Source organism: Lupinus angustifolius, chromosome LG18, assembly GCF_001865875.1.
Source record: "Lupinus angustifolius cultivar Tanjil chromosome LG18, LupAngTanjil_v1.0, whole genome shotgun sequence".
Classification (NCBI taxonomy): Eukaryota; Viridiplantae; Streptophyta; class Magnoliopsida; order Fabales; family Fabaceae; genus Lupinus; species Lupinus angustifolius.
The window spans coordinates 4,979,241-5,003,379 of NC_032026.1; the positions used below are offsets into that span (position 1 = coordinate 4,979,241).

The 24,139-nt window shown below is 38.7% G+C and overlaps 1 protein-coding gene across 1 annotated transcript; it reads right to left on the bottom strand.

The window, feature by feature from the left end:
* On the bottom strand, positions 1,984 to 4,141 carry LOC109332484. The gene is made up of 4 exons (XM_019567466.1): positions 4,022 to 4,141; positions 2,991 to 3,761; positions 2,384 to 2,863; positions 1,984 to 2,274 (listed from the first exon to the last, which is right to left on the bottom strand). The coding sequence occupies exons 1-4, from the start codon at positions 4,139 to 4,141 to the stop codon at positions 1,984 to 1,986; spliced, it is 1,662 nt and encodes a 553-aa protein (XP_019423011.1).

The window sequence follows — 24,139 nt, forward strand, 5'->3', positions numbered from 1 at the left end:
AAAACAGAGCATATATGCAGTGCTGTAAGGATAAACAACACAGTGAGAGAGGCCAAATCTCCTCTCAAAATTCTAACACTACAGCACCTTCTTAGTCAGAATTTCTCAATCAACCCCACTAAAACTTGTCATCCTCTCTTTATCCTATCATCCCAAAAAATTCCATGATACCATACATATATCATATACACCGCACTCATCAAAAAAAGAGATAACAGCATACAGATTGACAAAAAAAAATCAGAGGGCACTCAGTGAAAAAAACGGAGAAGAGAGTTAGTAAAAAGGAGTAACACACGAAGAAAGTTCACTTATCATACCAATTCATACGACCATAACCGGAAAGCAACCACCATACATACATTCAGGCAAAAGCAACCCAGGGATAGAGTTATAAGTCAAGAATGCAGTGACACATATAGCAACACAAAGCATACAGCCAGGTAAGCATTCCAACCATAAAATGACTTTGTGCATTGGCCGGATGATTTGCTTTTATAAATAACTTGAATGTATGACAGATTTAATTCTAGATTTGAACGCCTTTAGTGCGTCTAATGAAGTGGAAGTGATCCTCCTTTGGACAGGCGAATGTATCAGGCAAGGGGGGCGAAGACCGGCCCCTTGGGTGAATGTAGAAAACCACTAGGTGGGAAGTGATCCGCGCCTCAGACGAATGACGGCACGAGGCAAGGGGGGCGAAAACCGGCCCCTTGGGTGAGTGTAGAAAACCACAAGTGGGAAGTGATCTGCGCCTCGGGCGGGTGATTGCACCAGGCAAGGGGGGCGAAAACCGGCCCCTTGGGTGAGTGTAGAAAACCACGAGTGGGAAGTGATCCACACCTCGGGCAGGTGATTGCACCAGGCAAGGGGGGCGAAAACCGGCCCCTTGGGTGAGTGTAGAAAACCACGAGTGGGAAGTGATCCGCGCCTCGGGCGGGTGATTGCACTAGGCAAGGGGGGCGAAAACCGACCCCTTGGGTGAGTATAGAAAACCACGAGTGGGAAGTGATCCTTCAAAACAACGCAAAGTATAGAATACCTCGTTATCATATATATTTGAAAAAGTTTACAAAAGAACGACCAACCGCGCAAGGGGTTGTCGGTTAGGCATAAAATAACCGGAGGTTGGCGGTGTTCCAAGTCCTTGGGATGTCTTTTCCTGCCAAATCTTGAAGTTTGTACGCCCCTTTGTCGATCTTGCTGGTTATACGGTAGAGTCCTTCCCAGTTAGATCCCAGCTTGCCTTTTACCCGCCCTATATCTGCTCTTCTTAATACTAGTGTTCCTTCGGCAAACTGGCGGGGAACGACTGAAGAGTTAAATTTCGCCGCGGTTTTCTTCTTGATAATCTCTTCCCTCAAACGAGCCCTCTCCCGGATCTCTTCCACTTCGTCAAGGTTGTTTCTGAGGAGAGATTGGTTGTCACCCTCGTTGAACTGAAGTATTCGCCAAGTAGGTCCTCCTATCTCGACCGGGATCATGGCTTCCGCGCTGTATGTTAAGTTGAATGGTGACTCACCGGTCGTAGAGTGGGAAGTGGTTCGGTACGCCCATAGTACGTGATGGAGTTGTCTGGCCAATTTCCTTTTGATTCGTCCAGCCTCTTCTTTATACCCTTTAGGATGACCTTGTTTGTTGCCTCGGCCTGTCCATTAGTTTGTGGATGCTCCACTGAAGTGAAGTGTTGTTTGATGCGGAGGCCTGACAACAATTCTTGGAACCTTCGATCGGCAAATTGAGTGCCGTTATCCGTTACTATGGCGGACGGGATACCGAAACGAGTGATTATGCTTCCCCAAGTGAATTTTTGGATGTTTGTTAAGGTGATGGTGGCTAATGCTTCTGTCTCTATCCATTTGTTGAAGTAATCTATGGCGACTATCAAAAATTTCAGTTGTCCCGTTGCTTGAGGGAAAGGCCCCAGAATGTCCATACCCCACCTACAGAAAGGCCAAGGCGCTTGTGTTGTGGTTAATTCTTCTAGCGGGGCTTTGTGGAAGTCAGCGAAAAGTTGGCAACAAGTGCATTTTCAAGTGAGGTCCGCTGCGTCCTTTTCCATTGTGGGCCAGTAGTATCCAGCACGTAACACCTTCTTGGCGAGTGAGGCGGCACCCAAGTGATGCCCACAACTTCCTTCATGAACCTCTCTGAGGAACTAATCCGCCCGTTCCGGACCAAGGCATTTAAGCAAGGGGGTGGTGAATCCCCGTCGATACAGTGTCCCCCGGACCAGGGTGTACCAAGAGCAACACCTGAGGAACCGTTGCTTCTCTTTTAAGTCAGAGGGCAGGTTACCATGGAGGATGTATCAGATGAAAGGGCCCGTCCAGTTGTCTAGGATCTCCACTTGTTCCACTGTCATGACACTTGGGTGGTAGACCGTTCCCTGGACGACGAACCGATTGTTCCCGAGGCATTTGGTACTGGCGAGCTTGGACAAGATATCTGCCCGGGCGTTGCTTTCACGGGGCACATGCTGAATGGTTGCTTCATCGAAGTCGGCCATGAGCTCTTTTACTTTGAGCAGATATTTCCCGAGGAGGGTATCCTTGGTCTGATATGCACCTGTAATTTGGGAGACAGCTAACTGAGAATCACTGCAAATTAATACCTTATGGGCGCCTACTTCTTTTGCTAGCTGTAATCCGGCGAGGCAAGCCTCATACTCTGCCTGATTATTGGATGTTGGAAATGTGAAGGTGAGGGAATGTTCAATGGTTACTCCTTGCCCGTCCTCTAGCAGAATTCCAGCCCCGCTGCCTCTTGGATTAGAAGACCCATCGACAAAGATAGTCCACACCTGCTCTCGATCGCCCTCTAGTACGACCAATTCGGCCACGAAATCAGATAGGACCTGGCTCTTAATGGGTAGTGTGAGGTTCGAAATGAATGTCAAATTGTGAGAGTTCTATTGACCACGTGATCATCTGCCCAGCCAATTCTGGTTTATGCAAGATTTGCTTGATTGGTTGGTTGGTTTTGACAACCGTTGCATGAGATTGGAAATATTGGCGCAACCTTCGCGTGGCTATCAATAATGCATAAGCCACTTTTTCTAGCTTCTGGTACCTTAGTTCTAGGCCTTGCAAGGCTTTGCTTGTGAAATAGACAGGGTGTTGTCCTTCTGCCGTTTCTCGGGTCAGTACGGTCGCGACTGCTCCGTCGGACACGGCCAGATATACATACAGAAGCTCGTCGGGCATTGGCTTAGAGAGAATAGGTGGGGCGGCCAAATATTGTTTGAAAGTGTTGAACACCACTTCGCAAATCTCAGACCATTCAAATCTCTTGCTCTTCTTTAACAACTGGAATAAGGGAAGTGAATGTTTGGCGGCGGACGGGAGAAACCTGGACAATGCAGCTAGTCGCCCATTCAACTGTTGAACCTCTTTGATTGTGCGGGGGCTCCTCATGTCGATGATCGCCTGGCATTTGGACGGATTTGCCTCAATCCCTCGACTAGTCAGAAGAAAACCGAGGAACTTGCCAGCCTCCACTCCGAAGGTACATTTTTCTGGATTGAGCCTCATGTTGTACTTGTAGAGTTGTTGAAAAATATTTTCCAGAATGGTCACATGATCTTCGCCGGGGAGGCTTTTGGTGATCATATCATCCATGTAAACTTCCATGTGTTCTCCAGTCTGGCCGGCAAACACCTTGCTCATCATCCTCTGATATGTCGCCCCAGCATTTTTCAACCCAAAAGGCATGACAGTGTAGCAGTAGGCGGTCTGATCAGTGATGAACGCTGTTTTCTCCTAGTCGGGAGGGTACATCGGAATCTAATTGTACCCGGAATATGCGTCCATGAAGGACACATACTGATAGCCTGAAGAATTATCCACCAAATGGTCAATACTGGGAAGAGGATAAGGGTCTTTAGGGCATACCTTATTGAGATCCGTGTAGTCCACGCACATCCGCCACTTCCCAGACAGCTTCTTCACCAGCACAACATTCGCCAACCACGTGGTGTATGTGATTCGTGGATGAAACCCGCCTCTAGCAACTCGGCTACCTTCAAGGCGACCTCCTTGGTCCTGTCAGCCCCCATTTTACGCCTTCTTTGCGCCACCGGTTTAGCACCTTGTTTTGTCGTTAGCCGATGACAGACAAAGGAAGGATCTATACCAGGCATGTCTGCTGCTGACCAGGCGAAGAGGTCCTGGTTTGCCTTCAAAGATGCCTCCAGCCTCAACCTTTGGCTTGGCGGAAGGGTACTACCTGTCCTGGGGATTGGCCCAACTGCAGAGTTGTTTTTTCCCCTTCTGGTTGCGGTCGAAAGTCTCCTTCGTCCGCCCGGACATCCAGGTCTACCATATGCACGCCCCGAGATATTTTGGAGGGGGGGCGTGCTGTTTGCTGAAGTGGGGGCGAAGACTCATCTGGTAACAGCTACGAGCCAAGTGCTGGTCCCCTTTCACTGTGCAGACTTGGAGGCTGATTGAGAGGAACTTCATGCATAGATGGGGCATACAGACGATCGTTTCAAGCTTGTTCAAAGTTGGTCGGTCGATAATGGCGTTGTATGCTGAATCGCACTAGACGACTAAGAACTTCGTCTGGACCGTCCTACTCATAGGGTGGTCGCTGATCGTTAGCCAAATCTCTACATATCCCCTGGGGGTGATTCCCTGGCCGGCAAACCCGACCAACTGCCCATCATACGGTAGCAGATCGTGGTCATGGATTTCCATTTTTTCAAACAAATCTTGGAAGATAATGTCAGCTGAGCTACCCTGATCAATGAATAGGCGATTAACCTTCTTGTTATTGAGCTTGGCGGTGATGACGAGGGGGTCATCGTGCCCTCGGACGACACCTTCATAATCGCGGTCGTCGAATGTAATAGGGGGAGCTGATCTGTAGCTCTGTCTCTGCTGGGAGCTCTGTCTCTGCTGGGGCTCCTGGCAGCGACGTGCATTACCTCCCGCACATATTTCTTCTGGGCGGTCCTGGAGGTGCTCCCGGCGGCAAAACCTCCTGAAATAGTATTGATATCAACCGGGCTCCTTGGCTTTCGGTTGTCTGCTCTATGCCTATCCGCTTGAGGCTGTGGGGTAGGGCGCCATTGTTCAAATTGCGGAGGGGACCGCCTTCTTGAATGCTCCGGTCGATGATGCTGTGGCGATCGCCGGCGTTGCTCCAAGCCCGCGATGAACCGCTATAAATGACCAGCCTGGATGAGATCTTTGATGGTATCACGGAGCTGTGTGCAGTCATTGGTCATGTGACCAAACATACTGTGATAGTCACAATATTTGGATCGGTCTTGTGGGCCTGGCTTGGTAGGGCGCGGGCGGGGAAGTTGGACGAGGTGGGTGGAGAGGACCTCCTGCAGAATCCTTGAGCGACTGGCGTTCAGTGAGGTATAGGTGGAGTATTTGACCTTTTTAGTTAGTGAGGGTAGGTCGTGGGGGTGGTCATGGAGTCTTGGTCGTTTGGTTTCCCGTGAGGGGTGATGTATCTGGGGCTCGGTATGGGTGTGGATATGGTGGGTTTCTTCCAGATTAATGAATTGTTGGGCTCTGGAGCGGAGGTCTTCCATTGTAAGATCGGTGTATTTGGCCAATTCCGTGCAGAAAAGACCCTCTTGAAGTCCCATAACGAGGACATGCACTACCACTTCTGGGCTCAGAGTACGCACCTTCATGGCATCGGTATTAAACCGATCTAGATACGCTCAGATGGATTCATTAGGTCCTTAGCGAATGCCAGACAGTGTGTATGACGACCTGGGTGGCTCCTTGCTTGCCGTGAACCTTGTGTTGAAGGCTAAAGCTAGAGTTTCCCATGTGTTGATGCTGTTTGGAGCCAGACGGGTGAACCATTGGAGAGCCGCCTTTTTAAGAGTTAGGGGGAAGGCTCTGCACATGATGGGGTCGGTCGCCCCATGAAATAACATAGAAGCCTCGAAGGCGTCAAGGTGATCCTGGGGGTCCGCCGTTCCATCGTACTGGTCCATGTTTGTGGGGCGGGTGAACTGAGATGGTAATGGGTAAGCCATGATGGTAGGTGTAAAGGGATGTCTAGCACCGTAGGAGTGGTGCGGGGTTTGTTGGGATGGTGGGCGGGACTCGCTCGCTGACTCTTCGCGGTTACTTTCGTGAATAGGGCGTTCCGAGTGATCCCCAGGGTTTATTTTAGATTGGCGGAGTTCTTGTATTACGTCGGCCTGTTGTTGGATGAGCCACTCCTAGCGTTCCAACATCTGGTGGAGGTGTTGGGTGGTTGGTTGTTGTTTTGGAGTGGTATGGTGGCTTCGGCTGGCCTGATGGGATGATTGTCTTGGTGGAGGGAGGGTACTTGGGGCAGGGTCAACTTGGCTGGTAGATAGAGCTCGGTTTCTGGTAGTCACCATGGTGTGAGTTTCCCCACAGACGGCGCCAATGTTCTTTCCAAGAACACAAAGGTACGGAACAATACTTGATCAACTGCTGAGGATGGAGAAGAGGAAGGACGTCAAAGTACAAGATGATGTAGAAGAGCTGGACCCGCCGGTGGAGGTACCTAAAAAGGTTCTCCGACGATCAAGTCAGTGTATGAACTTGGTGTTAAATGTATGGGAGTATGAGAATATGAAATGAGTAATGCTAGAGAATAGAGAGATTGAAATATTTCCTGTTGGTAGAGACTCCTATTTATAGAGGGGAGAGCTGACTTTGGGCTCTTGGCAGGTAGTGCAACACGTAGCCGACCAAGGGTATTGTTGGGGCCTGCTTTTTCCGTGTCAGGCGGTCTGCCAGGACCGTACTCTGTGCTACTCTTGTCTTTTAGCCTATGGCTGGTTTGGTAGCCGTTCTGCAATCTGTCCACCGTGCTGGCAGGTGGGTTGGTGAGGTACAGATGGCATGCCAGGGGATGTCTCCAAGGTCAACTCTGGTAGGCCATGCACACGAGACCTACATCGGCAACCAAGCGTGTGGGTCTTTGGTTCGCCGGGTAGGAACAAATATAACTTTTTATTTTAATAATCCATGTATGTTCATTTTCTTCATATCTTAACTATCAATTTTAGGAAATCTAATGATTTAGATCTACTTACTAATTCAAATTATTGGATTTCCAATAATTATAAGACTTGCTTATAATTTGAAGCACAAATTAAAATTATATACAAGAACACACAAGTGAAAGCATCGAATTGGAAACAAATGTGCAAAAGTTATGACTAAATATTCACAGAGGAAGTATTGACTATTAATGTTCAGGACTGCAAATTACTGGAGGAAGAACCAGGTAAAACTAAAAAATTGCAGAGCACAAACTTCACAAGTCTTAAGTGGTGAAGAACATAACACCATGCTATTTTTTTGGTGTTAATACATTCTTAGACTTTATTCATTTTAGATCCTTATTTTACAAAGACGAATATAGTTGTAGTCTCTTCCAAGGACTATAAAGCCTTACTTTCTTTCATTCTTAAAAAGGGTTTACCTAATAAAAATTATGTAATCATGATATTTATATGAATTTAAAACTTATTTAATTAAACCAGTACCAAAAAATTAATAAAATCTACCAAAAAATCAGCAATAATTGACAATGGTCAACAGTGGCAAGAGATGATGTAAATGAGCATGGATGCTTGATTTTTGTACAGTCCCACAAGCTGTCACAAAACTTTGTTCCGCAGGGAAACGACAGATTCAGGGGAATAATAGCATTTTTTTTCTGGATTAATACGGTTTGTTATTAATTTCATAACCGACTAAAAGAGACATTAGGTCACAAATTATTATTTAAAAGTTAAAACTTTTAACAAAATCCATGTACTGTCAAAATTTCTTATTCAAGTACATATCGGTGGACTTATATTAGATTATATATTAATAGATTTTATGTTAATTTAAGTGTTATAAAATGTATTTAATATTGTGATTGTTTACTGTAATTATGAAAAATGTAGAAAAATATGATTGATGCAATTGCAATCACAAAATCATTATAAAGACTAATAAAACTGTAATAAGCAATAGTCTATACTCATATAGTAGGGACATCATTTAATGAATATAAATAGAGAGAAATATAAATATATCTTTAAGTATTGTTAAAAAAGAAAAAAATGTATAGTGTAGATAGAGGGATGACAAAAAACTCGTTATGTGGATATCACTAAAATACCTACAATAGGTACATGTAAAAATAGTGTATGGGTGGAACGGATATGATGATACCCGCTATGTAGGCACCGCATATTTATAAATTTATTTTAATTAAATATTATATATATATATATATATATTATATTTTTTATTATTTTATGATTATATATTATCTATTTTATTATTAATTTATAATGCATTTTAGTGATTAAATATAATGATATATTTAACATATACATAAATTTTATTATTCGTGTAATAATTGTTTCATATATATTTATTATATAAAATATATACTTAAACTTTGAAACTCATTGAATATCCACACCTGATACTTGCACGAGTACCCATAAATATTACGGATATGTGTATGGGAAAATATTATCTGCACCCGTTCTACTCTGTTGTCTTTTCTAAGTGTATGAGTTTTATATATTGTCACATATATCATCCACCATTCTTGTTTAATCATTATTAACTCTTAAAAAAAATTAATATAAATGAATGATGTACTAACTGTGTATAAACTTTTACAATGATATGATATTATACTCTTGTTAAAATAGGGAAAGCTAACTTAAAAATATTAAATTATATTGATATATTTAAAATTTTATTGAAATGTAAAAACTATTCTTTTGTATGGAGGTGGTAGGTTAGAGTCAAGATCTTTATATTGTATTCATTAAAGAGTTAATCTTCGATCATCTTGGGTGAATACCTGAAAAAAGTTTTTGATGCTCAAGTCAGTATGAGTGAAGGTAGATAGAAAAAAGGCAGAGTGAGAATATGAGAGTGTAAGTAAGTCTTCCTTGTGAGAGGTTCTATCTATTTATAGAGAAATTGATTGGGGCATACTCTATTGTTTGTGCTTTAATAATGATGTGTCGCTTTGCCATGTCATTGCATAAACTGGTAGAGAGTGTTTTAATCATTACGGGTTGTCCTTTTACACTTGTATTCTGATTGACATAGTGCTTTTGCCAGGGCAGGTCACCTTTGCATGCCTTCTAACTATTGTAGCCGTAGAGAAGGCCTACTGATGTCGTGTGACAAAGGGTACACACTAATTAAGCGACATGTTTAGTCTTGTTAGCATGGCTCTATGTTGTTGAGACGACATGCTCAATCCAATAACAGAGTTTTATGACTTTTCATTTGTAAGTACTGACTAGGCCACGTCTTGTCACTTTCGTACTTTCCCTTAACTAGGTCGACCATTTTGACATGATCAAAAACCACATGGGCGGAATCTTATTTGCCAAGTGATGGACCTAGATCCTAATGTTCGGTCTAGTGTTGTCCAATCTTGACAGTAAACTGAATTAGTTGTCCGAGCCAAGTGGTATGGTCGTGTGTGGGCGAGACAATAGACATTAGTCTTTGAAGGTGAAAGGTCCAAGTGTCTTGCCCTTAATCTTTGAAAGTTTATGATTCTCCATATTAAATCCCGGAATTATTTCTAAAATTCAGACATTTTTACTTGATCTAGTTGTGTCTTCTCACTTCTGTGCATTTGGTTGGTTGATTGACATGTCGGTGGTGCTTGGGTACTTGTCTTGTCTGCATCTATGGGTCATTTTGTCAGCCGATTAATGTTTAATGTCTCGGTTCATATACCTATCATTAGATCTGTACTTGATGGTTTTTGGACAGCCAAGATGTGTTTTTGACAATCTTTGAAAGGTGGTGGACCATTTGAGGCCTATATGTTGGACCCATTTCCCCCTATAAATTGGTGTTCACTTCCCTCAATTCCTTTACTTTTTTGATCTAGCATCTTGTTGTCCGAGTGCTAGCTTTCAATTGCTTCTTCTTACTGTTCATTGTAGCACCCGGGGGAATAAGGGAGTTATGGAGTCGCCACCGATGTTTCATTTGAGAAAACGTTGGAAAATCTTCTTTGATAAAATCGACTAGTATATTAGAAAAATGGGTTCTGAAGTCGGTTATGAGCGAAGAATGTAGTAACATCCAATATTCTTTGAATGACACCTTAAGTTATTCGTATGAATTTTTAATGACTTCGTAAAATTATTTATCTTACCCCTTTTTGATAAAAAAATGTTTCAAAAAAGATTGAAAAATATCATATATATTATTTTTTTCACATACGTATAAAAATGAGACCATGGGTAAAAAATGTTCATGTATTTAAAACATCATGAAATGGGTAAAACCAGAATTTTATGAGGAGCATAAGGCTTCCAGGTTTGGAATCAAATTGATTTGTATGGATACTTTTACCAAAACATATCACATGGAAATTGAACCAACATTTTTCTTATTTTTTACATTTTTTGCTTTAAATTATTTTCATAACCAATCTTACATTTCACATTAATGAATAAACAATATATACAAAAAAAATCTAGAATGTTTTAAATTCTTACCAAATATTATACTCTTTACAGCTGTATAGTAATATAGAGCAAGGAAAATACTAACAACAAAAATAATAAATATGTAGTGATTTTTTGTTGGACATTATATCAAGTGACATTGATATATTGTTTATCTACAAATGATCTTCAATGAAGTTCCTTTACAATATACATCTTATATCAATATGTAATTTTCAACAACATGACCCAAAAAAATTGGACAAATTAAGTTCAAATCTTTTAAATATGCGCACTAAGGTATAATTACAAGGTTTTTGCATACCATGAAGATACAACTTACATGAATATAGTGTCATAGGAAATTATAACTTAGTATAAATATTCAAAATAAAATACAAAAATGATTATCATTTAAACTTGATCAAACATAAAATGATTATTTTCTTTTACTTCTTGAATGTACAGAAGAAGCCAGAAACTTACATCAAAAGAAAATTCTAATAAATATGCTTGTAGTTAGACATGAATCTCTCTTTTTCTCTTCTCACAAATGTCTAAAACTAATTGCTCTAGAAAGCCTCATCTCAAATTCACACCCCTCTTCCCTATGTTGAATCTGAAATGTCTTCATGTATTTATCGAGAACTAGTGTGAGTAAATTAGATGAGGGGTTCTTGTTGCCTTTTCTCATGCCATTAATGTTTATCTATATTTTTCTCTCTCTACTTCTACTCATCCAAGACAGAAGTCAACAATGGTGGCAACAAATTGGTTCACAATATGGTTTGCGGAGAAAGGATTGATATCCAGATGCGCAAATCATGCGTCTTCCATTCATTGTATGAATGAAGATTAGTGGTCTCGTATCTGAGTGGCGATGGTGAAAATGAGGATGATGGTGTCAGAGTAAGGCCTTAATGAAAGAGTAAGACTATTATGGAGGAACAACTTTTGTTGAAAAAATAAACAGAGTAGAAAGGATATATGATTAAAGATGGAAGCTTCTAGGTTTTCATGAGGGAGAGAAGAGTGAATCGGGTCATGGGGTTGGGCTAAATGGGTAGACCCCAACAAAATTTGTTTCTTTCCTCTTTTTTTTTCATTGTTCTTTCTTCCACTCTCTTTTCTTTTCTTTCTTTTCTTCTTTCTCTCCCTCTGACATGTTCTTCTCTTCTCTTCTTTCTTTATTTCTTTTGTCCTTTCTTTTCTTCATCTATTTTCTCCCTTTATTTCTTATTTGTTGCTTAAATAATAAAATACAACAAGAAGTGATAATGATAATAATAATGATATAAAAATAAGATAGTGATAAAAATAAGATTGAGCTAGGACAAAATTGGATGATCACATTAATCTTCCATTCTTTAGGTAAACCTCGTTTCCTCATCTTCCAAAAGATTGTGAGAATTGAGATTATTGAGGAGGGTTATGTTAGTGATAGTTCTATCAAAATCCTCCCCGACCATCCACCATCTTTTACATCATCGTCCTCGCGACAACGAGATGGCACATGTGCATCCTTTGCTCCCAAGTCCGATGGAAGGGCTCAACATCCTTCGTCTTGGGAGGTCTGGTCAATCAAGAACTTCTCCAAGGAGTTCTGGATGAGTCTCGTCAGTTTTGATCCCGAATGGGCTCGATTGATAAGTGAAATGTTCCATTTGTGAGCAGACTTATTATCCATCTCTTATGGAATGATGATGATGTGGAAAATCCCTAATAATGGGTTGAACACAAGGTACGGTTCTTGGGGGAATTGCCATGGTTCCTGTTATATTGGCACGAGGGTCACTATTTATTGAACTACAAGCACTACAATTATGAATTTGGCGACCTAGTCGGGTGCGAACAGAGAGATGTCGATGAGATACAGATTTGGTTGAATGAGGAAGCAGTTATCCCTCACATTGTGTTGGCTAGTGGGGCAACACCTTTATATGACCTATACATAGCTATAACATATAAATTGTTGTTTTGTGTTGAAAGACCAAATGTATGGATGATAGTATGAATGTGTGGTTTCAATTTCATTCAACAAGAATTTATGTACAAAGAGTTTTACTATAGTTACTCTCGAATCCTTCCGAGTTTCAATTGTTGTATTGTATAGAACTATGTCGAACCCACATGAAATTGGAATATAAATATGTGTCTTACTTAAGTTTTAGATCAATAGCAATGAAATTTAATCATTATTTTTGGTGATTTCTTCAACTTTAAGTAAGGTGAAAGTAAAAATAAACTAATTATGTATAAATCAAGAGAATAACAGTTGTTGGAATTAGAAAGTAAATTATTTAACATTTCAATATCAATATGATTCAATATGCAAGTTATGTGTTCATGTTTGATTTCACCATACACCATTTCTTAACTTCCTCATGTTAAGTATCATTGGACAGAACACACCTAGAAGGGGGAGGGGGTGTTGAATAGGTGTCACGGTTCCCAAATATCACTTTTCGCACCAAAGCCTTATTCTTGAAAACGCCCACTTAATCGATTAACGCATTGACTTAATCGATTAAATTGCACAAAACAACAAATTTCTTAAAGACTTGTTTGCACGGCCACTCACTGATATTATAGAAACGATACAATAGATATATTTGAACAGAATAAATCTCTACATGACAGAATTACAGTATTCAAAATATCAGCTAAAATAGGCAATTAAATAACTTGAAATGTAATGAGATAAGGGATAGAAAAAGCCTGCAACAAGGAATTTTATCCTGGTTCGTTAGCGGGTCCACTTGCAAACCAAATCCAGGCCTCCCCTTTTGATCTCGGAACATTTTCTTCGCTAATATTGAAATGAATGTATATTACATGCACACTTCCAATACAAGACCTTAAACGCTCCCTTCTTGAATTCCTAGAACCCCTATCTTGGTTTGACTACTCTAATCGCCTAAGAAAACCTTTCTTATGATCTAGCCCCAACCAAGAATATGTTCTAAACTCAAGATCTCTAAGTCTTGGTGAACACTCACTAAAATCTCTTTGGTGGTAAGACATCAAGAGACGACTTTCCTTATCACAAAAACAACACAAAAACAGAGTATTATAAAGCACAATATGGCTCAAATGTTACAATTAAAATCCAATTATAAACCCTATACAAATCTCACAAATTAACAAGAATATGTATGAGTTCACAATTATGCAGAAACATGTAATTTCTACCCTACGAAATCTCTAAAAGAAATGCAAGAATCATGCAAGAAAAGATAGAATGATGAACACATCTAATCATATGCAATTGTATGACATTTTAAACCCTAAGCATGATACTATCTCTCACAATCCCACATACATTTCTCTCTGCCTATATGACACACAATGAGCACGAAAAATATGCAACTTAAAACCCAATTAATCGATTAAGTACCCTTTTAATCAATTAACGAGCTGTTGAGAATAGTTGAATTCTGTTTTTCAGTTATCTGTTAAAACTGATTTCACGTTGGGCGATTAACTCCTTGCTTAATCGATTAACTGACATATTTTTCAGCTAAGAGATTAAATGGTAAACTACCTATATGTTATGCTTATCAACTATACATATTTTACCATTATGTTATGCCTAAGATGCACAAATAACATGTATGATTAATGCATGAACATATAATAATCTAGATGGCATGTCTCATGTAAATGATATGATTGTTTTTAGGGCTTGTGAGGTTTGCGTCTAGGTTTATGTAACCTAGACTCAATAACCAAGACACATATCTAAGACTACATATGATGACTCTATTTATGAATCTAGTCTATACATGAAGCTCTTGAGTCCTGACATGTTGATTTGTTGAGTTACGTTCAAGCTTTCACTAAATCCTTGTCTTCATCAAAACATAGGCAATCTAGTAGTGCCATCTTGACACTTTGCACTTTCAATCTCCCCCTTTTTGATGATGACAAACTCCACACCAAATTTTGTTTTGATGCATAGCTTGAAGATGGTCATAGAATACATAGTTGTTGATTTCAAAGTTATAGCGCATAGATAGACAACGAAAGCTGAATGTTTTTTTACAACCTGCACATATCAAACAACAAAGCAACCTTTCACCCCCTTTTGACAATATCAAAAAGATAAACTAATGAATTTTGGTCAAAAGTAAGAAGAGTTATGTAATGAAATCAAATTGTAATTAATTCATTTATTTTGAGAATTTAATTAATCAACCAGTTGACGGAAAATTGAACAACTGCGCATGTTGATAGCATTTAGTCGCTTAAATGAATGAGTTAATTGATTAAACTGACAGAATATAGTAATTGGAAAGATTTAATGGCATGGAAGGTTATTAAGAACTAAGAAAGCATGGAATGATTAAACATTTTTATTATAACATTCAAACAACAGGCTCAATCAAACATAAGAGATGCATATAACCAATCATGATCAAGTACCATTAAACATGTATTCATACTATATTTGACATAGATAAGCATATAATGTACGCAATTTAAAACCAAAATGGTAACAATTTAAGTTCAAATGGCATACATATCAAGTCATAATAGTTCAACAAAAGTAGATAGTTAGAGTTACAACTCAAAAGTACAAAGCATCAAAAATCTTGAAAATTAGCCATATAGAAGAACTAAACCTAAGACAACCTAGGGTCTAAGGTCTTCTAATCTAGGGATGTGGAGGAAGGTCTCTATCATCAAAAACTGTCAGACTACTATCACCCTGGATGATGAATCCCAACTTTTCAAATTCTGCACAAAACCTCTTATTTTGTGCCTCAGCAGTGTTCTGAATAAAGCTCCTCATAGCTTGATAGTGGTTATCAATGTAGGCGACCTGAAGTTCCTCAAATTGCTCCAAGTCTGTATGGTAGGAGTTCTTAAGAGATTGAAAATGTAGATCCATTCTATTATTCAGCCTTTGCTCCATGGCATCCAACTGAGCTAATCCAAAGGATGGTTCCTACGGCGCGTTTCCAGTCGGCACCCCCTAAGTTCCTGCATCAGGCTGATCTATTCCAGCCTGATCCTCATCACCAGATAGATCCAAATCCATGGTAGTGTAATCCTCTTGGTATTGCCAAGTACTTCCATACTTGTAGATACCCATCTTGTGGATTAAGCTTTCACCAACAATGTGTTCTTTATCAGAAGTCTTCGTGATGATGGTGTTAGACACGTCAACATGCAGATAATCAATGATCCTCAAAATGAATATACTATAGAGTAGCAGTTTGGATTGCGAGGTAGAGACATTATACATGACCTTGAAGATCTCCTTAGGCCAATTAATCATAACATTTTCCTTAACAACATACATGAACTTCAAATCATTCATAGTAGGTTGTGCATGATTTGTGTTCCTCTAAACTAAAATGTACGCTATCAAATAGTGAAGCAATCTATTCTCTCCAGATGATGAACCAGCTTTTGTTAGTTCTCCTTGGATATACAGATGGGGAGCTCTCAAACAAGACTTGTAAACCTCAATAACATCAAAATTCTTAAGCCATTCACAATCACCTAGGCTAGCACCATTAGTGGATAAACCACCCACATTCATAAAGATATCACTATCCATCTCAAATAAGTTTCCAGAAACCATGGACCAATACTTGCCATCCTTATATCTAAAGTTGGCATAAAATTCTCTAATCAAAGCAGGATACAGATTTCCCTTTAATTCCAAAAAAATAACAGCTCCCTAAGCTTGCATACCTTGCGGAAATTCAAAATTTTGTTCTGTCATCCAAGTTAGATCGACATATCTTATGTAAGTTGGTTTCTTGCCCTGAAATTTTGACAACCGAGTCTCCTGCAGTATGAGAGAGTTGTAGGGATCTTCATGGTCTTGCCTCACACTCGGATTCAAAGATGAAGCAGTAGGAGGCCTACGAGTGCGTTGAGTAGTTGTCTTGATCCTCTTTGAACGTCCTCTTTCCATTTTTCAGTGAAAAACCGTGAGTGTATGAGAGGAGAAGAAGGATAAGAGAGGGAACCTAAACTTAGGGTTTTGAATTGGGAATGGGGTGTCTCGGAAGATTTGAGAGAAAATGGGATGAAATTAGGTGCAATATGGGTATAGGTGAAGTTTAATTCTTCTTTTAAGCCAAACGTTGAATTTTGCTGTTGCTTCTGAGATTTAGAGAGAAGAGAGGGATTGAAAAAAATATCAAAAACGTTACTGTTTCTAATTTATCTGCTGCTGTTAATCGATTAAAAGCTGCATTTAATCGATTGATCATAGTTAAAATTCCAGATTTTCAGAGAAATGAGCCTAGGTAATCGATTAAAGTAGGACGTTAATCGATTAAATTTCGTGAAAAATAAAATGTTGGCTAGTGGAATTCATTTTAAACGATTAAGAATTATGGTTAATCGATTAACAGGCATCATATTTGTAGAAACAAGAGGTTTTTGGGTTTTAAAAGCATGCAAAGATTTCTAACATATATGAAGCAATTTTTAATCAAACACACATACATATAGAACTTATCATGCTAGATCATGAGTTATATTAGGAATATAATGCATTCAACAAATACACATTTTGAAGCGTATAAGACATTTAACATGCGAAGCACATAATAAGGTTTTAGACGATTTTAATCAAGATATTTTTCATCAAGGATTCCAAGTTCTCTTCGAAGAACGTAGAAAGTATCTCGTGAGAGGGGCTTGGTGAAAATATCAGCCAATTTCTTACTAGTTTCAACAAATTCAAGCACACAATCGCCTTTTTGTACATGGTCACACAAGAAATGATGTTTAATTTCTATATGCTTGGTTCTTGAATGCAAAACGGGTTTCTTGGAGAGGTTTATGGCTATTGGGATCTTTTCTAGATTAAGTCCAAAGTCCTTAAGTTGTTGCTTCATCCATAGGATTTGAGCGCGACACACACTGGCGGCAATGTATTCCGCTTCGACAGTGGACAAAGCAACACAAGCTTGCTTTTTACTGTGCCATACAAATAAGGAACTGCCTAGTAAGTGATAAGTCCCACAAGTGCTCTTCTGGTCCAACTTCCATCCAGCAAAATCAGAATCGGAATACCCTACCAAGGATAAGGAGGCATCCCTAGGATACCATAATCCCATATTAATTGTTCCTTTTAAATATCTTATGATGCGTTTAATAACAATATAATGTGAATCTTTAGGTAATGCTTAAAATCTAGCACACATACAAACACTAAACATAATATCAGGGCGGCTCGCTGTTAAATATAATAATGAGCCGATAATCCCTCGATAATTGGTTACCTAGATAGCTTTTCCCTTTTCGTCTTTGTCTAGATAGCAAGCGGACACCATAGGTGTTGAAGTATCTTTACATTTTTCCATGTCGAACTTTTTCAGTAACTCCTTGCAGTATTTCGATTGATGAATGAAGATGCCACATTCCATTTGTTTTATTTGTAGCCCAAGGAAGAAGGCCCGCTCACCCATCATCGACATCTCAAATTGTCCCCGCATCATCTCAGAAAATTCTTTACAAAGAATGTCATTAGCAGTTTCGAAAATTATATCATCAACATATATTTGAACTAATAATACATGATCATCTAATCTACGGATCAAGAAGGTAGTATCAACCATACCCCTCACGAACCCTTTTTCCAAAAGGAAAGAGCTCAATCTATCATACCAAGCTCTAGGGGCCTGTTTTAGACCATAGGGAGCCTTCTTGAGCTTATATACATGATTCAGATATTTAAAATTTTCAAATCCGGGTGGTTGATCAACATATACATCCTCTTGAATGTAGCCATTCAGAAAGGCGCTCTTGACGTCCATTTGAAAGAGCTTAAAGTTCATAATCGATGCAAATGATAGAAGCATCCTAATGGCCTCTAATCTGGCTACAGGAGCATAGGTCTCATCATAATTGACGCCTTCCTCCTGGTTGTAGCCTTTAGCCACTAAGCATGCTTTATTTCTTATGATCAAGCCAGATTCATCTGATTTGTTACGGAAGACCCATCTAGTACTAATCACTAGATGTTCTTTAGGTTTAGGGACCAAGTCCCATACATTATTACGCTCGAACTGGTTTAGCTCTTCTTGCATAGCTATACCCCAGTGCACATCCTCAATGGCCTCATCGATGGTCTTTGGCTTAGTTTGAGATACAAAAGCAACGAAGTTACAAAAATTATGTAAAGAACTACGGGTTACCACCCCCGTAGTGATATCACCTATAACTTTGTCGAATGGATGATCATTCTTGGTCTTCCACGCGATTGGCAGGTCCTGATGCTCATCTTGGACAATTTGCTCTGCTTCTTCTTCTTTGTCCTAGTCCATGTCCTTATAGTATGCTTCTTCTAAAGCACATGCAACATCAACAGAAAATATCTTTCTCTTCTCTTTTGGGGAAGATTCGTCAAAATGGACATGTACAGACTCTTCTACTTGGATTGAATATTTATTAAACACTCGATAAGCTTTACTATGTAATGAATACCCTAAAAATATACCCTCATCAACTTTTGAGTCAAATTTCCCTAAAACTCTCTTTCCATTATTTAATATAAAGCATTTACAACCAAAAGCATGAAAATGAGCAATATTAGGTTTTCGGCCTTTTAAAAGTTCATAAGGAGTTTTTAAAAAAGTAGCCTCAAGAGTATACGATTTATCACATAGCAAGCTATATGCACTACATCAGCCCAAAAATACTTAGGAACCTTGCTTTCGTTCAACATGGTTCTAGCAAGGTCCTTTAAGACTCGATTCTTCCTCTCAACAACTCCATTTTGTTGAGGGATACGAGGAGCCGAGAACTCATGCATGTCGCGCCCCGATTTTCTGTAGTACGACCTCATTAGAGTCGCCACTACATTTTTTTAAGTCAAAAAATGTAGAAAAATCTTTTCGCCCAATCACATTGGGCATTGGACTTTGATATCTAGGTTCGGGAGTTGATTACACACTAGGGAAGGTATTAGCATCCTAGTTGCCCATTTGAACGGTACCCTATTATATTGCATGAATTATTAATTGTGTTATTATTATTTTATTTAATTATGTGATTAATTAATTAATTATTATGAAGAAAAAAATTTGTTTTTATTATTGTGCCTGACAAGTATGACCTCTGTCCTACGTATCCCTATTGAAGGAATCAAGGCTTACGTAGTTCTTTAGGTAGAAAAAAAATTATTTGTTGGGTTGATTTTGTTTCTTAAAAAAATTAAAATTTAAACTATTATTTTTTTAAATGAGTGAAGCAACACCCTTATGTCCAATACCGCATCTCATATTAAGACTTAGTTAAGAAATTACATTTTCTGTTTTTTTATTTAAAAAAACTGTTTTTTAATATGAGCGAAGCATAACCCTTATGTCCGATACCGCATCTCATATCTTACAATTGTGGAAATATGGTTTCAATATTTTTTACAAATACAATAATTATATGACATATCATTATCAAATTTATTACACATGTAGATGAAACAAAGTAGATGCGATGAACAAAAAAAAAAGAAGATAGATGTAAGAAATTGGACTTACCTGGCCACATGAATCAACATCTTTTAATTGAGAATAAAGACTCACAGTCAGAGAGAATGTTTAGACCAACTCAACACGTCCATGTATGCATTGGGCCTGTGTGATTCCAATAACTCGACAATTATTCCCAAGACTCAATGACAGTATATGAATTTAGGTATTGTTAGATGATGATTATTGTTTTTGGTTGTGTGATTTTTGGTGGAATGATTTTGGATTGTTTGTATGAAAGGTAATGTTTGAGAGTAAAAAAATGATTGATGAATGAATTTGTTTGATTGTTGTGTATAGGAGATTTTGATGTTGGTGTGGATGAGAGATTTTGTGGTTGTTGCGGATGAGAGATTTTGTGTATGGAAGATGATGTTTAGGGAGATTGTGGATCCGTTAGGAAAGAAATAGTATGAGTATTTTTGGCGTTTTCCCCCCGTATTAAGGGGAAGACCCCATCTATTTATAGCCAAAGCCATATGAACACCAATTAATTCGTAGGAGAACATTAAGGGATTATGATTTTTTTTCTAATTCCCAATCTGATTTTTATCACACTTAAATGCACGTTTTAATAGCCAAATTTTCATACTCAATCAATGTATTTAATTCCAGCACATGGCCAAATTGCAAAAAAATCAATCAACACCCAAATCTTTCAAAATTCAAATCTAAGAAAATGGATTAAATATATGTCATTATGATGGATCGTTCATTAAATATCCATATCTCCTTTATCTCTTTATCTTCTAGAAATACAAATATTTTCAAAATTCAAATCTCCATAATAATGATTATTAAAGCTCGAATTACAAATATTTGATTTGATTACCCCCTTTTCTAACAAAAATCAGTTCATGGAATCTAATCGGATTCACATAAAATATATATTTGAGTTGATGAAATTTGTATAAAACATATTTATTGAAAATTTGGTTTTTTTTGAAGTATTTTTGGGCCGGACAAAATTGGGTATTCACAACTGCCCCTCTTTACCTGTTGCTTATTGGACATAACTCAAACTGAAGTTTGAAGAGTTGTCCTGATAAGTAATAGGTAAAGAAATGAATACAAATTTTGTTAAGGCTCATAAAAGGGCCATTAGGACAGGTACCGAATTTGATGAAATAGATCGATGCTCTGCTGGTGGAGCAGGGATTTGTTGAGGCAATTCTCGCATTTTCCATGATGAACCAGGGATTTGTTGAGGCACCCATGCAGCCAAAACGATTCAGGGATTTGCTGAGGCACCCATGATGCCAAAACGATTCAGGGATTTGCTGAGGCACCCATGATGCCAAAACGATTCAGGGATTTGCTGAGGCACCCATGATGCCAAAACGATTCAGGGATTTGCTGAGGCACCTATGCTGCCAAAAGGATTCAGGGATTTTGCTGAGGCACCCATGCGGCCAAAAGGATGCAGGGATTTGCTGAGGCACCCATGCTACCAAAACGATTCAGGGATTTGCTGAGGCACCCATGGTGCCAAAACGATTCAGGGATTTGCTGAGGCACCCATGGTGCCAAAACGATTCAGGGATTTGCTGAGGCACCCGTGCTACCAAAACGATTCAGGGATTTGCTGAGGCACCCATGCTGCCATAAAGGATCAGGGATTTGTTGAGGCACCCGTGTTGCCAAAACGATTCAGGGATTTGTTGAGGCACCCGTGTTGCCAAAATGATTGAGGGATTTGTTGAGGCACCCGTGTTGCCATAAAGGATCAGGGATTTGCTGAGACACCCGTGTTGCCAAAACGATTCAGGGATTTGCTGAGGCACCCGTGTTTCCAAAAGGATTCAAGGATTTGCTGAGGCACCCGTGCTGCCGAAACGATTCAGGGATTTGCTGAGGCACCCATGCTGCCGAAACGATTCAGGGATTTTATGAGGCACCCGTGCTGCCGAAATGATTCAGGGGTTTGCTGAGGCACCAATGCTGCCAAAACGATTCGGGGATTTACTAAGGCACCCGTGTTGCCATAATGGAGGTTTTGGTGTGAAGTTAGAAATTTCACTTGCTGAATGTAATGTTCCGCGCCGATTTGTTAATGTAGACATTGTGTGTAAATGTATGTTGAGAAGTATGATATGCAATTTTTGGTTTGTTTGTTTATGTTTATTAGAGAAATGATGTAGAGATGCATATTTGAATGTTTGGTTATATGTAATGAAATGACTTGTTTATGCTTATTGGAAGAATAGTATATGGATGCATGTTTGAATGTTTAGTTATACGGAATGCACTGTTTTGTTTGTTTGTGTTTATTAGAAGAATAATACATGGATGCATGTTTGAATTTTTGGTTATATGCAATGCAATATTTTTTTGTTTTTTTTGTTTTGTTTGTGCTTATATGAAGAATAATTTGAATATGCATGTATGAATGCCTAATTATATGTAATGAATGATTATGCGATATTTTTTTGTTTGTGCTATAATGATTGGTATATGAATATGACTATGCATTGAAAAATATAGTTGTACTTTAATGTATGTATGGCATGTATGATATGAGTACTATATATTTTGTTTGAATGAGTAAGACCTGTACACAAATGTTCTAATACATCACTTAGGGTTCAGTTTGTTTTTTATCTTGTGTATGAAATTCATCGAATTTTGTAGACTCAACTGAAGTGGTCCTTGTTCTTGATGTTGATTGGTACCATCAAAATCTGCCCCAGTTTACTTGAAGATATCTTTCCTTTAAGGTGATCTTTAAACCGCTTCACTATGATCCTATGGACAATGACTAAACCCAACTATTTTGCCCGAGTGTAGGTTTGCATAAAATTTCTCTCAAAAGTGTTGATGCATTTTGTAACAGCAAAAATTATCCTAGTGTGCATGTTTTGAACTCTTGTCTTCACTCAGGAGGCTACAACTTAGATTCTCCAAAAAGTTGCATTTGTTTGGGTGATTGATGATATGCAATACCAAGTCTTCCACTTGGTGTGTTCATTTAATTTTCCCTAATTTTTGCCCAGAATACCATATGTAGGCATCTGTCGGGAATTCTCTCATTAGGATCTCAAGTCGCCTTCATAGGTTTTCGACTTAGGATCACTCACCTTTTTCTAGGTTGCCCATGTGGGTTTTCAACCTAACACTCTTTTGTTTTCTTTTGTTTTTTTTTTGCTTTGAACACCCTTGGATGTCTTGGCTCGATGGGAAGTAGAAGCCTTGAACAATGAGTCGTTCTTTCTTCAAGATGCTTGACAATCGAAGATCTTTCTTGTATCTAATTGAGAGATTCTAATTTCTTGTGTTGTTTGAACTAATATAATCATAAGAAATTACTTTGATATTGCTCCAGGTCTGGGCTCTTTTTAATTTTCACTTCTGCATTGCTCTAGTTTTGGACTCATTTTAATTTTTCACAAGAAATTGGATCAACCCAAAAACTGCCCCAGTTTTGGCTTATTCTCACTTTCCACTAGAAAATGTGATGAACACCAAAATTTGCCCCAGTTTGGTATTTTTATGACTTTCCACTACCCCAGTATGAGATAATCTGAGATATTCTTATTCATATTGATTTGGTAAGCTTAGATTATCAAGTCCTAGGCCATGAATCATCTTAAAATGTGCCTCAGTTTGAGAAGCTTCCAATTTTCCTTTGCCTTTATTGCTCTTTATTTCATGCATAACTTTTTTCTAAAACAATGATCATGCAAATTTTGGTAAGTGTTTGGGCTATGAGTGGTGATGTGGTAGTGATGATAAAATTTGGGTTTGGCTTGGGTAGATATGGTGGTGATGATGATGATATAAGTCAATTTGGGTTTGGCTTTCGTAGACATGGTGGTGGTGATGATAGAATTCAATTTGGGTTTGGCCAATAGTAGATGTGGTGGTGGCTATGATAGAATTGAATTTGTCTTTGGCTTTAAGAGTGATGGTGATAATGAATGTTAACTTATGCATTGAAGATGAAATATTTTATCAAAATTTTACGAGATTTGTGGAGTCAGTAATTTTTTGTATTAATGCATATCTTAGGCAAATAAGTCTTCAATAAGGTCTTTTTTTAGACTTGTATCGTGGCTAGGCTAAAGTTTTTCAAGAAAATGATATAAGGCTCAAAATTTGTGTTTCCCTTACCCACCATTCACCTTTCTTCTTTATCCTACTTTCAACATTTTTCAAACATGACATTCAACTATTAAGAGAATTTTTC